Source organism: Colletotrichum chrysophilum (genome assembly GCF_026319265.1).
Source record: "Colletotrichum chrysophilum strain AFK26 chromosome Unknown scaffold_356, whole genome shotgun sequence".
Lineage (NCBI taxonomy): Eukaryota > Fungi > Ascomycota > Sordariomycetes > Glomerellales > Glomerellaceae > Colletotrichum > Colletotrichum chrysophilum.
In genome coordinates this window covers 1-16356 of record NW_026517643.1, presented here as the reverse complement: position 1 = coordinate 16356, position 16356 = coordinate 1, and the positions used below count along the sequence as shown (strand labels likewise).

At 51.7% G+C, this 16356-nt stretch overlaps 5 protein-coding genes across 5 annotated transcripts; 3 read left to right on the top strand and 2 right to left on the bottom strand.

The window, feature by feature from the left end:
* Positions 1 to 870: 870 nt before the first annotated feature.
* COL26b_014381 (uncharacterized protein) lies at positions 871 to 2208 on the bottom strand (the record flags this gene model as incomplete). The annotated part of the gene is made up of 2 exons (XM_053186953.1): positions 871 to 1941; positions 2017 to 2208. Coding segments are annotated over 2 exons (1263 nt in total), but the record flags the coding sequence as incomplete, so codon positions are not given.
* Positions 2209 to 3090: 882 nt separating this feature from the next.
* Positions 3091 to 4675, top strand: COL26b_014380 (uncharacterized protein; the record flags this gene model as incomplete). The annotated part of the gene is made up of 3 exons (XM_053186952.1): positions 3091 to 3254; positions 3333 to 4126; positions 4182 to 4675. The coding sequence occupies 3 exons, from the start codon at positions 3091 to 3093 to the stop codon at positions 4673 to 4675; spliced, it is 1452 nt and encodes a 483-aa protein (XP_053029105.1).
* Positions 4676 to 6624: 1949 nt separating this feature from the next.
* Positions 6625 to 7286, top strand: COL26b_014379 (uncharacterized protein; the record flags this gene model as incomplete). Its single annotated transcript, XM_053186951.1, has 2 exons — positions 6625 to 7060; positions 7117 to 7286. 2 exons carry the CDS (start codon positions 6625 to 6627, stop codon positions 7284 to 7286), a joined length of 606 nt encoding a protein of 201 aa, XP_053029104.1.
* Positions 7287 to 14321: 7035 nt separating this feature from the next.
* On the top strand, positions 14322 to 14681 carry COL26b_014378 (uncharacterized protein; the record flags this gene model as incomplete). The annotated part of the gene is made up of 1 exon (XM_053186950.1): positions 14322 to 14681. The coding sequence occupies one exon, from the start codon at positions 14322 to 14324 to the stop codon at positions 14679 to 14681; it is 360 nt and encodes a 119-aa protein (XP_053029103.1).
* A 307-nt stretch (positions 14682 to 14988) lies between these two features.
* On the bottom strand, positions 14989 to 16038 carry COL26b_014377 (uncharacterized protein; the record flags this gene model as incomplete). The annotated part of the gene is made up of 1 exon (XM_053186949.1): positions 14989 to 16038. One exon carries the CDS (start codon positions 16036 to 16038, stop codon positions 14989 to 14991), a length of 1050 nt encoding a protein of 349 aa, XP_053029102.1.
* Between the last annotated feature and the right edge of the window lie 318 nt (positions 16039 to 16356).

Below are 16356 nucleotides of genomic sequence, written 5' to 3'. Positions count from 1 at the left end.
CAAGGGTAGGCACCTAACAGCGGTGAAGCAGGCCGGGTTAGGCGGCGTACTGCGGCAGAATAGTGGGTCCAACGGAGCCGGATCTCGGTAACTGCTCCGGCGAAGCCGGAGATATCAATCCGGGCTCTAGCCCGTGACACTCCGTCTGTCCAGCAAAACATGCCCTGGCATGAATGACAAAGGCGATACATAATGCCATTCAGCTCAATTGAAGCTCTCTCTGAATAAAATGAGTCTGAGAACCCCCGATGGCAGATGACTTAACTTATCAGGAAACAGTAAGACTTCTATGACCATTCTTCTTTCTGACTGCGAACAGTTGAGTTGTTCGGCCTCAGGTGCGCTCTAGTTCAAGTTATACCAGCAAATATGCAGAAGGACGGGTCAATAAACAATGAATGATTGAAGGTCACGAGGCTGCACGTCAAAAGAGGGGTAAATGCAAGTACAACACATCAGCGCAAAAATGAAACGCGTGAAGTTCGAATGGCCAATGGGGGGAGAAGGATTGAGTGGTTGACAGCAGTGAGGTGAGACTTTCACGCATAGGGACGGAGTAAATATGCAGCCTCCCACAAGAACGGAAATAATGGCTACTATCATTGGGGGGCTTACCCGACAAAAGCCAACAAGGAACACAACAGGTCGAGATGATGATTAAGGTGTCTTGCCAGACGCCACCTCCGTACAGGTTTACTTTGAAAAAAAATGGCTTTTGCACTTTGTGCCCAATTGGTCAGCTATCTACCATCCGCATGCGCGCACCCAAACATCTACAATTTCAGACTCTTCCCCTTTGCTGGAGTCTACCACCAGGTACCAGCCATACATAGCTCCCGTTACACATGCATGGTTAGGGTAGATCCAAACGCTCTGTCCAATTTCAAGTGGTACAGACGGCAAGTGTTCCTCGTCGCTGCCTTCTGATCCAATATCCCAAGTCAGGATAGAGTGTTCTTGACTAACCCTTCCTACAACAAGTCGATGACGAGTATCGACGTTCCTCGCATATGATTTGCGGCTGACGACGCCCCATCCCTTGTAGGAAGGACACGGCTCTCGGCCAAGTCCAAGCACACCGACTGCAGCAAGGGCTTCCGGCTGCTGACGTTCCCCATCGTTGTACACGCTGCAGACTTCGGCCGCAACGAAGATGGCAACTTCGTCCTCGACATCTCCGAGGAATGTTCTGGCGTGTGTCGAGAGTTGTTGGTTGTCAAGGGTGGTATAGACACCGGCATGAAGCTCGAGGTCCACCTTGAAACCAAGTAGTTCGCCCTTGGTGACTTCCTGGATCGTGCTACGGAGGGACTCGCTGTCAGGATTCTTTGTCGCATTGGCTCCAGCGAAGTTCTGGATCGCGGTCACTTGTGGTGAAGCACCGACGCTGATCGTCAGCTTCTTGTTCTTGTGGAAATGCTGGGCGTTGCTCTTGAGCGCATCGACGCAGCCATTGATCTCCCCCGCCAGGTTGTCCATAGCTTCCTTGGCGCCAGTGTCAGCGTAGCTAAGACTACTATGAGAGTACAGTCCAGTCAAAGTCGCCGTGCCGTCAGCTTCGAGCTGCATGACCTTTGCGATCAAGTCATTCTTGTTGAGACTTGACGGCGGCAAACCTGCGCGGTGATAGCCAGTGTCAACCTTGAGATAGATTCCAGCCGCAAAGCCGGCCTTTTGCGAGAAGTGAACAACAGCATCGAGCTGGGTCGGGTGGTCGATCATGAAGGTGATGGTACCGGGACCGAGCTCGCGCGCCAGTTCCGCGGCTCTAGTGGCTTGTGACGGCGGGAGAGGAATGCCATAAAGAACGTTGACCTGCCGGCCGTTGTACTTGAATTCCTTGAGAAGGGGAAGTAGATGTTCTAATTCGGGAATTGTGGAGACCACGAGCTTCACCTCCGGCGAGTCTTCGCCTGCTTGAAGCCTTGCAAGTTGAGTAGTCTAAGATCCCAGTTAGAACCACAGACCGAGAGAATTTATAACAGCTTTATGTGCACGCCTTCGACTTGAAAGTACCTTATGAGTCTTTACATGAGCTCGGAAGCCCACCCCGAGAGCCTTGGCGGCATCAAGCATAGACTGGCAGTGTCTCTTTGCCTTGGCAACATCAAGAACGACGGCGGGTTTTGGAACGTCGTTGATCGTCTTTCCGACGTAGAACTTCCGAAGTTCGTCCACCGACGGCGCACGAAGCTGAGGGATGCTCATGGCTGCAGGTCCGGGATTGTTGCTCAGACAATTCGGCGTGAAGATGGCGTAATAGCTGGGATGTCGAATTGGCCAATCAAGTTGAGTACCGGTGCTTAGAGTTCGACCTCGACCCAAATCCAGACTTTCCTCACGGATGCAGCTCTGGAAAGAACCGATTCATATATCGCGCCCTTTGGTGGAGTCATGCTGCTCAAAAGGCGCAGTCGAAGGGGGGAGCCGGCGTCAGATTCGGGAATGAGACCCGCGGGGGATCTTTCAGCCGCCGTCAGCCGGCCGGGGAAGCTCCAATTAGTGGGGACGACATCGGAGACGGACCCCGCACTTGTCCGAAAAAGGAAACATTGTACGACCAATCGCCGAGATTGGCGAAACAGATTCCAGAGCCATCAACGGTTTTTTACTGGAATTCCAGGGTCTCTGATAAGGTTTGCGATCTTCGGTTATTTAGAGGCGTCTTCTTCTTGAACAACGAACTCCAGGCAACCAGCAATTCTCGCATGAGATCCACCGCCAGATTAGAGCGAGCATCTCACGCCAACCTGCTGCTTCCTTACACAATGGCACAAAGCCGATGTCACGTGTGCCCTGTGGCACTGACGGCCCAGCCCCTCGGCCGGCGCCGGCGCCCCGCTATTGCAATCAATTGCCACCCACCTTCCCGACCCCGGCCATCAAATTTTTGTCTGGCAATGACCAAGCACCGTGGGGCAAGCACGCAAAGGCGCTGTTGACTGTTGAAGCGGATCTGCAATCCTTTCAAGGTGCAGCAGCTGCCCACTGCATCTGCCTCCGCTGCCGCTGTTTCCTCACCAGCCGCCCAGTGAGCGATCACCGACTTCACTTCAAGGTACTCATCACCACCTCGAAAACGCGTCAAATATGGCCGAGAGTCAGCCCCTTCTCGAGGATCCTCTCTGCGAGGAAGACCTCTCAAAGCACCTGCTTGACTTCGACCCCAATGGCGATTCTGAAAACCCGAGGGAGTGGCCGCTGGCTTTCAAGTGGACCATAGTCGGTCTGCTGGCGTGTATGGCGTTCACTGTGTATGAGACACCACCCACTGCGGTTCAACTTTCAACCAGCAGCCTATTCCTTGGCTTCGTCCGCTAACTCGCTCGCAGAACCTTTACCTGCATCTCAGTCGTTCCTGTCGCTGCGCACATCATTGATGACCTCGACCATGACGATGGCACCAACTCACCAGCGAGCGCTCTGCTTGTCACCATCTGGGAATTGGGCGAGGCCGCCGGGCCCCTACTCATCGCGCCCCTTTCCGAGATCTACGGCCGTCAGCCCGTCTTGAACGCCGCCAACATCCTCTTCGTGACGGCCACCATCCTCGCTGCGTTGAGTACCAGCACACCGCTCCTCATCAGTGCCCGCGCCCTCACCGGCCTTGCTGTTGCTACCAATGTCCTTAGCCCCGCCATCATCGGCGACATGTTCGAGGCTGACCAGCGCGGCTCTGCCATGAGCATGGTCTCACTCGCACCATTGATCGGTGGTGCCGTCGGCCCCATGATCAGCGGCGCCATTGCCCAGACTCTGGGCTGGAGACGTGTTCTGTGGATGAGCGCCGGCTTGGCGGCTACGTGCGAGGTGCTGTTCCTGTTCTTCTTCACGGAGACGTACAAGATGACCATCCTGAGACGGCGCGCCGCCAAGGTGCAGCATGAATCTGGAGCTCCGCTTCACCCGGCCGGCGTCGATGACCACAAGAGCATGTTGAAGTTGTGGGAGTCGATCAAGAGGCCTGGTACGGTCTTATTCAAGTCCAGCGTCTTGCTTGCGCTGTCATTCTTTGGTTGCATCACATTTGCATATTTCTACATCATGTCCATCACTCTGCCCAACATCCTGCAGGAGGTATACGGTTTCTCGCCCACGTTGACCGGCCTCTCTTTCATAGCATTCAGTGAGTTCTCCAGTGTGAAAATAAAGTTTTCCAGGCATCATCTAATCGCATTCAGGTATCGGCTCGTTCATCAGCGTCGTTGTCAGTAACTTTAGCCTGGATAGAATCTACATCAAGCTCCGTGGCAACGACCCAACCGGACGCCCCGAGTACCGTCTCCCGCTGGTCGTTGTCGGCGCTTTCGGCCTTCCCCTGACCATCATCGCATACGGATGGATCGCCCAGTTCAAGCTTCCCGTAATCTGGCTTCTCGTCTCAGTCGCGGTGCTGGGCTTCTTCCTACTGATGTGTTCGCTGCCCCTGTCTGCCTACGTCGTTGATGCGGCGGGCCTGTACAGCGCATCCGCCATGACCGGACTGATTGTCACCAGATGCCTGGCTGGCACTTTCCTCCCGCTCACCACCGGCCCCTTGATCGAGTCGTTTGGCTACGGGTGGGCTTTCACTGTGTTGGGCGTCGGCAGTATCTTTCTGGCTCCGATTCCCATCGCTCTGATGAGATACGGCCACGTTTGGCGCCAGAAGTCCGAGTACACGAGAGATGCGTAACGCATTAATGACTTGACGATGTAACGGTCATAAACAATCATCACAGCACATGCAGGCACAGCATGGGAATGGAAAGGCTCAACGCTACAAAAGTTTCGGAATTGTCTACTGTTTAATGACTCAACTTAGAGCATGGTGCATTAAAGATTGGAGTTGTGTTTAAATTGCATTGGAATTCGAGTATGTCTAGAGCAGCGGAGAAACCGTGTCAATAGAAGCGTATTGTGATCGAACCACCTTGCCCCCCAATTTAACAGCACAGATTTCAACATGAAATCTGTAATCAAGCATTTTGTAGGTGACGGTGTCTCCCAAATGGAGAAGTGGGAAAAGCATGCTTTCTCTTGCTCTCCGTGCCCTTCGAAAAACGACGTGCGTGTCTTGCCCCTTCTGAGGACCTTTGGGGTTGTCAAGATGTTGAGTAAGACGCATAGCTCAGGTGCCATAGCCACTGGCGCAATAATCTGCTTCTCAGCTTAAGTAGATGCCTAAGCCATAATTTTCTAAATATTAGCAGCACGCTGTGCCATCTGGCGAACATACATAGATAGAGCTTACGATGAAGACAAGACGATCTCATTGATTGTAAACAGCACGTGAGCAACGCTCTATCCGTACTATGATCGATTGCGGCAGTTCATCTGAGTGCCGTAGCATGCCTAATCGCCGAATCGAATAACCACCGCTACCGAAACCGAGACAAATATAGCTGTGATGATGATCTCGCGATAAACTCTTAAACTTCTACATCTTACCAAAAGAGGGTCTGTGCCCGATCAGCCTGACGTTCATCGCACCCAGGTGCCCGGAGACTTTCATGGACAGACGGGTTCGGTATCGGTCTTAGCCTCTCGGATCTGGTATTGCGAGGTGCCTGAGATGGGCGGACGTTGGGATGATTGAGGGGTTCGGGGATCACAAATAGTAATTTCTATGCCATGTCGTCTGATGTCAGGTCGGCGGAGCGCCGAGCGGGCTAAACGGAGCGCACCGTAATCCGAAAATGAAGAACAGTACACTATGTGACACTTGCTTTATGCCAATCTGCCGGTAAGCTTTCTCGGCGATGAGGGGCCGTTACTGGAGATGAACAATCCCGGGACAGGCTCCTGGCTGTGCAGCTGCCAGCACTTTGATCGGCGTTATCGCGGACTAGAGGAGATACTCCCCGGAACAGCCTCAAAGTATAAAGAAGTGAAGCACACAGGTTCGCTAAAGAAGTTGGCTTAAAACTTCACCCGGAAAACCCGACCTCAAGAATGATCCACAACGGCCCCTCCCGGCCCCAGTTTCGGGGACATTGACGGAGGAAGATGGTGCGCACACGACAAGGGGGATAGATTATATCGCGTTGCTTAATATTATAGTCAGTATCAGGAACGCTCCTGCTCGCCGATTACAGGGTTGAAATTCCATAGCCATGAGCCACAATCTTCTCTAGAGTTGAACTCAATCGATTGCGACGCCTGTTGGTGTGACCTCGCCACTCAGGGAGCTTTACAGGTAATCACTATTTTATCCTGTGGCAGTACACTACGAGCTAACAGAGAAAGTGTCAGTCTATATGCGACATTTAGAATGTTGCTGTGAAGACATATGCAAAGTGCAGCATTCAAGTTGGTTGTCATCTTTTAACGAAGCAGAGCTGTTAGCGTGTCACTGAAGGGCGGAATGACATTGCATAAGCGGTTCCGCCCTTTGTTGACAAGCTCCATTAGTATCCACAAACCTTGTTATTGCCCCGCCTATCCGCAATCGCCCACCGATCCTTTTCATCTGATCATCATTCTTTAGGAGAAGGAATTTGATGGTGTTTTCCGCGTTTCCTGTCCAGAATTACTGAAATCTGCGGAAAATGGCATCCCACATTGGTTTGCGCCCAACTCTCACGTCCTGAAACCAAGTGCTCGGTCCGAGTTATGGATAGCCCACACGAAAACCTCGGCGCGATGCCCAGCACGCAAGACCAATTCCAAGCGGTCGGTTTAGACTTTGATCAACTGGGCATGTTTTCCGATCTCATATCCGGTCAAAGCAACTCGGCAGTTGATTTCCAGCAACAGATCGACAGCGGCATGGCATCGCCATCGTCAAGCATTTCGGGCGGCGTGCCTCTGTCCGCTGAAATCGAGGACAATCCGGCCATTCCCCCGGGCTCAGCTGAGGCCGGCGGCGAGCCTGAAGCCACTGTGCCATCCAAGATTGGTAGCCGCTTCACATCTGGCGCCATCAAAGTTCTGAGGACTTGGTTCGAAAGGCACGAAAAACATCCCTACCCGACACCGAAAGATGTCGACAGGCTGCAAAACCAAACAGGCCTGCAGCGACAGCAGATCACCAACTGGTTTGCCAACACGCGCCGTCGCAAGAAGTTCCGGCCGCAAGGTACATCGTCTGCGCAAGTTCCATCATGGACGGAGACAACCACTGGCCCTATTGAGATTCCAACCCGACGGCCGACGCCAATGCCGTTCGAGATGATGAATCCGATGCAGAGATGGGAGCACTCGCCACCGGAGCACGAGCCCGCGCTCGCTTCCGATATCAATCGGGCTGTCGCGGCATCGACCGGACAATCGAGTTTTCCGAGCCGCGCACGATCGCCTGGTAGGTCTTCGGAAAACGCATCGTCCCTCAGCAGTGCTGCGACGTCTCGGTCTAGCAGAGGTTCGAACACCTCTGCCTATTCCCATGGGTCCAGACGGTCAGCTGGGTCGCAGGATTCCAACAAATTCTCAAGCAGGCGGAGGCGTCGAGCCCTCACCAAGATGCGAAAAGGAGAGCGTATCAAGTTGGTGCAGGCTCGCAATACGTACCAGTGTACCTTTTGTACGGAAACGTTCAAGACGAAATACGACTGGCAGAGACATGAAAAGTCCCTTCATCTTTCACTGGAAGAATGGGTGTGTTCACCACACGGGTCCACGGAAAACCATCCTGAAAAGGGAGAGGTTTGCGCTTATTGCGAAGAGCCCAGCCCCAATAAATCTCACCTTGATGAGCACCATCAGAGTGCTTGCTCAGAGAAGCCTGTTGAAGATCGCACCTTCTACCGTAAAGACCATCTGCGGCAGCACTTGAAGCTTGTGCACGGATCGAATCAGATGACGCGACTGATGGATAAGTGGAAAGTCGTTAAGAATAATATTCGCTCAGCGTGTGGGTTTTGCGGTGCCAAGCTCGAGACATGGGCAGAAAGAGGAGATCATCTTGCCGACCACTTCAAAAATGGAAGCACCATGACGGACTGGCAGGGAGATTGGGGATTTGAGCCTGCTGTGATGGAGATGTTGGACAATGCCATGCCGCCATGTAAGTGCTGGAAATCAATCTCGAAAGCCTTTGGTTCACGATTAATGATGCATAGATCTCATTCGATTCGAGTCTTTCTCAGCACTCCCATTCACCGCAAGTGTGGGACCAGCTGATACTGCACCAAGCGCCTACGAACTTCTCAAACTAGAGATAGAGTACTACATACGAAACTACTTTGAGGGCAAGGACAGTTCGCCATCTGACGATGAACTCAAGTACGAGGGGTGTAGCATCATCTTTGGCGCGGAATTCTTTTCGTCGGCTCTTGGCTCATCACCGCCCTCGTGGCTAAGAGATATCTTTATGTGCTCGACTGAGATAGCCACAAAAGCTCGTTTCCGCCCTATGCAACAGCTGGCTAAGTTACGCCTGAGCCAGCTCCGCATCAATGGGAAAATGAACATCTTTGAAGAATGCCAGCTTGAGTCAGAGCTACGTCATTACATTGGGATGCACGTTACACTGGGTCTGGCTCTTTCAGACCACGAAATCCAACGAGAGGCTTGCGCGATTCTGGCACGCGTTGAAGAATCGTCAACCAACCCTTCGAGAAGGTTTGCTGGCTTTTTAGTGCGACTCATTTGGGAATCTAAAGACTGGATTGCCCCTTTGCGACAACGGGGGAAGCAGCACTCCCAAGACGGGTTGTCAACACAACCCGTTCCGGGACTTCACGGGGATTGGAACGAGCCAGCTCTGGACATAGCCCAAAGAAACTTGCCAGAATTCAGTCACTATCAGGGAGTTGGGAAGATGGCACCTGCAGCCGATTCCTCCTGGCTTTCACAAACTGCTAGCATGGATGGCTTACAAGATCCTGTCGGGTTGGGGCTAGAAAGCGCAGCGGAATCCACACAAGACTTCTATATGAGACTACACGCAGCTAAGACAATCTTCAAAGGGTCGGGGCAGTTACTTCAAGGGTCATGGCAGGGTAATGAACGGCCCGGGGGCAGTGGAATGCCGTTCTTCCTGAATGATAACAACAGATATCGACGTCTTGCAAAAGAGCTTTCCCGCTTTGTCGCCAGCACGATGTCGCCCAATAATCCCAACAGCCATATTCCCACCGATGAGGAGATCCGACACCAGGCGAGATGGGTTCTGTATGATGAGTGAGTAGTCCTAGCATATGCTCACCTTTCCTGGTAGCCGATACGCTGACGAGGATACCACAGCGATGATCCCTGGAACCAAACGCCTGCCGACGTCGAGGAGTGGCTGCTTAAGTTTAAGAAGGATGTAGGGCTTGAATAGGCTAAGCTGTCACATGACTTTGACATTATACAAATAGTTCACTGAAACGTTAGAGACGGACTGCGGGAGACATAGGATTCCGTTGAATACCAGCTATAACCATAGAGTCGAAAGCAGAAGATTCTACACCTAGAGCCACACTAAAGCAAGTACTCCTGTATAAATCCGTATCCAGCCATCCGAATGTTCAAACGAAAACGCCGAAAGACCAAATCATGAGAGCGTGTAATAAACTCGGAGCCGTAGGCCATTGGACGTCATCGTATCTCATGAAAGTCATCCAGAAATATCTGTCTGCAGTGCAGACTGCCTCCCAACCATAAAAGGTCTACTCTTCCATCTCCTCGGAATTTTCTTTCTCGAAAACAATCTTGTTCTCGATCTTCCCCAGTCCGTCGATCTCCACAGCCACCACATCACCATCTTTCAAGAACTTCCCCTGAAAATAGCCAACACCAGCCGGTGTACCCATCATAATAACGGTCCCTTTCCTCAACGTTGTTCCCCGTGAAAGGTGGACAATCACCTGCGCCACGCTCCAGATCATGTCGGAAGTTTCAGTCTCTTGGACTACTTTGCCATTGACCATCGTACGGTACCGCAGTGCATGCGGATCCGGAACCACTGTTGGCGACCAGATCGCCGGTCCTATCGGCGCAAAACCATCAAATGATTTACAGTAAGAATACTGGCCTCCTGAAGCGTCGGGAACTTGAAAATTCCGTGCGGTAAGGTCGTTTCCTGCAGAATAACCAAGAACGTAATCAAGCGCTTCGTCTTCTGGCACGTTTTTCGCGTCTCTTCCAATGATGACGCACAGCTCGCCTTCGTAATCCAAGTGACTTTGCGCGTCCGGGTGAACGAAGACTGGATCATTCGGTCCCGCCAAAGCATCTGGCGGCTTCGTGAAAACTATTGGATACGCCGCGATTGGTAGCTGATTAATTGTTAGTGATGCTTTGCAGGCGTAGTGACGATGTTACCCTTACATTTGCTTGTTCTGCATATCTGAGAAAATTGAGGCCAAGACATACAATGCTTGGTGTTCGCTCCAAGGGACACAGCAACTGGCGGAAAATTGCGTCAGCGGTCACTTTCTCCGACAACAAATCTCACAACCGAGTCATGCCATCTCCGGGTTCTCACCTTCGTTACCGTATCCCTCATATTCGTATTGACGAACCCCTCATCAATGTTTCCGCCTAATCTCTCCACAACATAACCGCTTCTGCTTCTTCGCACCAGATTGCCGTAAAAGACTTGTCCATCGTGATCGTATCTTACAAGGGCTTGGAAGGCCATCCGGGAAAGCGCCACTTTCTTTTCAACAATGAAAGGCATTAGGGCCAATCTCGAGGGGTAACGAGAACGAGCTCAATTTTAAGAGACGTTGAGAAAAGTCCAAGACCGAGGAATAATAAAATAAGACGCCACTCTCTCCTCCTGAGTGTGGTGCTATTATTTTTTCACTTTGTGCCTTGCATGGAACACCGCGCACACCCGGTTGTGCCGTCGGGTGCCCCGGGCTAAAAAGGAAAAATAACGAAACATTAATGAACTGCGGAATGGTATAATGTTCGGCATCGTGGGAATAGGAGCCCGCGGACGGACAATTCAGACGGGCTGCGATCCGCGCTGGCCGCACGCCCCGCGCATCGGCGACGTTCGTCCGAAAACGAATTCCCTGATCAGGTAATCGGGGACTTACAAAGTTGGCGAGCCTCCAACTCCTCCACTTCCCGCAATGTTTGAGTGGTGACGTCGGAGAGGAGGGGAGCAAGGACCTCCGGGAAGATCGGATAACGTGCCAGGATGACAGGATGTCAAAAGTCGACCGGGGTATAACGCAAAACGCCGAGGAGCCCGATTTCATGTTTAAATACTTAATCGTATTTAATCTCAACGCTATTCATGTTGCATTGTAGGATATGTTATCGCATCAATGTCTGCAAGAAGCTGGGCGGGCGCTTAGCAAGGATTAATCGGAGAGCCGAGGGCGCCGGGTTTGTCTTTGCGGGATCTTCGGTCACTCACACGCGCGGCGCGGCATGACCCGGCCGCCCACAGAGCAGCGCAGGGCATTGTACGAATATCTTCATTGATCATCTTTGGGGGGCCGGAGAAGCTGTTGGTCATCTGCCCAGTTCTGTGGCGTGCGGGTAGCACCGGTGACCAAGTTAGAGATATCCCATCGGCCATTCGGTGTTTTGATGCTACCGACGCAAACACATTTTACGTCAGATAATTTCCATCGCGCACAGCGCTTCCCGTTATCACCGTTCCTCACTACAAAGGCAAAGACCATCACGCTATTTAAGAGTGATCGACACGTCCGTCTAAGAATCGCGGATGGTGTCGTGATAAAGTTGGTGTACATGCACGTAATATCGTTGCGACGATGTTGATCCTTCACATGAACCTATCAGAATGCCATTCATGATAGAAGCTTCACAAAATATGGAGCTCATCCTCTGTTGGATCTCGTTTGCCAAGAAGGGGCACGGGGAGAGGGTTGAGCGGCTGTCACATCCTGTCAGCTAGCCCTACGAGACGTCACTCGGATGTTGGTACCGAGATCCATCCTAAGTCACCTATCTGGTTGACAAATCCGTAACCTTGGGGTAATGCCAGACCCCTGGACGATAGCCGTGAAGTCTGAGAAATCTGATCATGGGTACCAGGTGATGAAAAACAGTCAGCTTGGAAGTATGCTGAGCCTCCTAGCTACTTGCGGGTACACGGGTCCACGGACTGAAACAACGCGTGCATATGAGTAGATTGCTAGGGAACGGTACCCTCCAATGATCTGACCGTTTGAAAGAAGGTTGAAACTAATATGGGCAATCTAGATGTCCAGGAACGTCTATGAGTGGGTCAGACTGGTGGTCCTAGACGAGCGCAGATTAAGTCGCTTCGGTCTGTTCGAGAAGCTCTGTCTCAGCTACTATGAACAGACTACTGCTAAATTTGAGGGTAGATAAAGATTTAATACTTTTGCTTACTTTATGGTCATACATCCTCGATGGTGCTTCACTTTATTCGTGTGATGCAGAAGGCCAGTTGAGAACCTCCCATGCATCCCTACTCATCTCAGTCAGTCAATAACTGTCATTACAAATCATCTCCCAATATAGTATGTGTCATGCACGCAGGTATTTTTAGATGCTCTATCCTCATTCAAGGTCTGTTCTACAACAAAAGTCCTCTGCATGCTCTTGAATGCATGCAATGTTGATGCAAAGTAAGAGTACTGCACATCGCTCTTCTTTTATGTATAGGTATTCTCCAATCATTCATGGCAGTTGCAGGGCTATCCAACATCAGCTGAAATAGTCACCCGCTGCGCCCAAGAACTTGCAGAGGCGTCAAACAGTCTTACCGTGCATCACGCAAAGAAGAAGAGCCCGCCACAGCCGTCCTTGCGTCGACAGTTTTCGGAATTAGGCTTTAAGAAATGACACCTCGGACCGGTGAAGCATTCCGAGTCGACCGAGCTAGTAACTGGAGAAGAAGTAATCAAGGAAGAATCAACACGGCTCGCATCTTTGATCAGCACCATCTTAATGGTAAGTCCCCCCGGTGTGGAGGTGGGGGCGAAGAGGCGGAGAGATAGGATGGAGGGCTCCGTTTAGAGTTCCCGATCAGCTTTGCAGGCGGTTACGCTACCGATGTGGGTTTCGGGCCGCGCGGGGCAGTGTCCACCACGCCGCTGTCCCGCAGGCGTTATTCCTTTTTCAACAACAAACAGGACAGATTTTCCGTCCGCGGTATTTAACATTTCATCCTGTTCCACGTCATCGGAGGAACAATCACGCCGCTGTAAGAGAGTATATCACTAGAGCAAAAGAATGAAGGTCCTCGTCATCGGAGCGGGGTTAGGCGGACTCGCCTGTGCGATTGCATGCAAGCGGGAAGGCCTGGAAGTCGTGGTGCTCGAGAGGGCGAACCGCATCGTGCCCGTGAGTTTAATCACGCGATCAGGCCTGAGTTTCGGCTCCTTCCGGAAGAGTCTGCTGACTTGTATTTTGCCTCTTCTTTTTAGATTGGCGCTGGGATCCAGGTACCGCCCAATGGGACAAGAATTGCGCGGCAGCTGGGATATCTGGACAAGTTGCTGGAGAGGGGTGTCATCGTCGACAAAATGGAGCTGAGGCGGTATGCGAACGGGAAGCATCTGTTTTCACTCTCTGCGAAGGAGTGTATGGAGCAGTATGGAGACCTGTGGATGGTGTGTCATCGCGCTGATTGTCATGCGGCGTTATGGGAGACGTGTGTAAGTCTTGGGGTAGATCTTTGTCTGGACATGGATGTTGAGAGGATTGATTTCGATACCAATACCGTTTGGCTTGAGGACGGAGATGACATTTCTGGGGACGTAATTATTGGCGCCGATGGTGGGTACGATGTCATTCTAAGGGGCCATCGGTTTGCTAATATTGAGCAGGTCTATACTCAATATGCCGCAATCAGCTCCTTGGAACGCCATCACCAGCAGTTGAGACGGGGGATCTTGCGTATCGAGCGTCATTCCCCGCGGAGCAGCTCAAGACACTCAACGACGAAGCTGTAGACGAGCTGTGTTCTCGAAAGCAGGTGACAGTGTGGGTAGGACCCCAAAAGCATACGGTATTCTACCCTGTCAGGGGCGGGAGAGAATTCAACTTGGTCTTGATCAGGCCCGACAACATGGCGCCCGGAGAAAGGCACATTGAGGGGGACGTTGGTGAGATGAGACAGAGCTATGAGGGTTGGAATGAGACGTGAGTTGGACCCTTTGATCTTCCGCTTGAGCAATTTTCGGCGCTATCGGTGATTGAAAGATGTCACTAGGCCAATGTTCCGGTGAATCAATGAGATTATTGGCTAACCATCATTTACAGGTTGACCAAGCTGATATCTTGCATACCACGAGTTCAGAAATGGAAGCTGTGCACGCATCCTGAATTGAAGACTTGGACAAAGGTTTGCCATCACAACATCCAGTGAAACACCATGCTAATATGCCTAGGGTTGTGTGGCTCTGCTGGGAGATTCCTGTCATCCGAGTCTTCCATACCAGGCACAAGGGGCAGCCATGGCTGTGGAAGACGGTGCAGTCCTTGGCAAACTCTTGGGCTTGCTCAATGCCTCTTCGAATGGAACCACGCCGGCGGAGTTGATTCCGGAGGTGCTCCAGCTCTATGAGACACTGAGAAAATCACGGACGACCGTGAATGTTCAAGGCGCAAGATCGAACCAGAAGTGGTATCAAATACCGGACGGGCCCGAGCAGGAAGCGCGAGATGCCGAGATGGCAGGTGCCAAGTTGGCCGACGGGCTGTCACCCACGGGCTGGAGGTGGATTGACCCGGAATATCAGAAAGAGCTCCTCGGTCATGACGTTGTGGCTGAGGCTGTCAAGGCGTTTGAAGAGTGGGAGGCGGCTAGAGCATGAAGTTCTGGCCTTCATGTAGTAAGCACTGGAGGCTTGAGGGGTTGGTAATGAGAATGCAACGATCTTTTCAGAAGCTCAGACTAGATTGACTTCGTTCCCTAGCTACACCTTGCCTCATACAACAAGTTTTCGCCATACACTACAACTTCTCCGCATGCCTGTTAAGGTACTATTGCACCCATGACTTATACCCAACCAATTTCGGATCTACTGATACAATATACTTCGTCAAAAGGCCGTTAAGCTACGATGGTCAAAATATTACACAAGAAATTGGAACAATAATCAGATTCCCAACAACATCCAGTCATTTCCAATCGCTCCTGGTCTTGTAAGACTTCGCCGGTGCAGCATTCTCGCCGCGTGCGTTGATAACCCCCACGAAGGTCGTACTATTGCCATCAAAACAGTTGGTTTTGATAGTACCGCTGCAAAGATCATACAACTTCTTCTCTGAGATATCGCAGTATTTCATGTCAACATAAGACGCGATGTCATACCCTACCGAATTTGGGTGCTCGCAGATCTCTGTTGCCGTCTGTCCCGGAATTTCAGTCACCACGATCCGCTCCAGGTCCATATTTGCCCCCAACCTTTTCCTCAAAGACTTCTTGTCCCGCCGCTTCTTCGCTCGCGCGAAGGGATTGTTTTCGTGATATTCCCTCACCTTCCTCGACTCTCCCTGCTCTATGTATATGTCCTTGTCGTACACCTTGTCATCAAGGATCAAGTCTGGATTGATGTCGGCTCCTTCCTTTTTCTTGTCCTCACTGTCCGGGTAGTAATCCAGCGGGGGCTTGTAGAACGGAATCCAGCCATTTGGCTTCAAATTTCTCCACCAGGCAAATCGCCGAGTCGTGCAGAGGTATTTGTGTCCATCCCGGTTGTACAGTGCGATCTTGTCTTTCGCGGGCAACATGTCCTTGAGATGGTAGCTCATCGCCCGCGCATTTTTCGTGCCGCTGTGATCGGAATCCAGCCAGACGCATCTCGAGGTCAGGCGGTTGACGAGGTCGTGCGTCATCTTGCGATCACTGAAATACCAGCTCTGCCCGCAGGCGTAGCCGGTATCTCCGAAAAAGGCTGAGGTGTGTCTGCTATTCGAAACTTGAATCATTGCGATGCAGATGGCGTCGTTGTCCGCGCTTAGCATAATGTATCCTGGGTCCTCGTCTTTCCTGCCGTTCATGGTCTGTCGGATCACCACCGTATTTTCGCCCCCTTGCTTTACGTGGCCTGCGTAATGGCCTTGATACTGTCCCATTCGTTGTCCTTCTTCATTCCACAAAGCGACCGAGGGAAAGTTGCCGTCTGCGAGACTGAGTTTCTTGCCGTCGCCGAGGCCGACGGTGACCATGGTCTCTGGGATTGGTTTGCCGAAAGTCCATGCGTCGCTGAATGGCGATTTTGGGATGCCATCCGGAAATACGAACGAGGCCGGATAGAAAGTGTCAAATCCAGACAAGATGAATCCGTTATAGGGAGTTGTCATGATTCCTGGTGTTGATGGAGGCCACTTGTGGAGATCAGCTACGATTTGTTGTTGTTGTTGTATTTAACGCCGAGGCGGCAAGGGCGCAACCGCCCTTGCGGCCGACCTCCCGAAGGGTATATGGCGTGAAGGGCCGCAGGCTCAAGCTATATACTCTAAAGTACACTCCTCTTCCTAACGTCC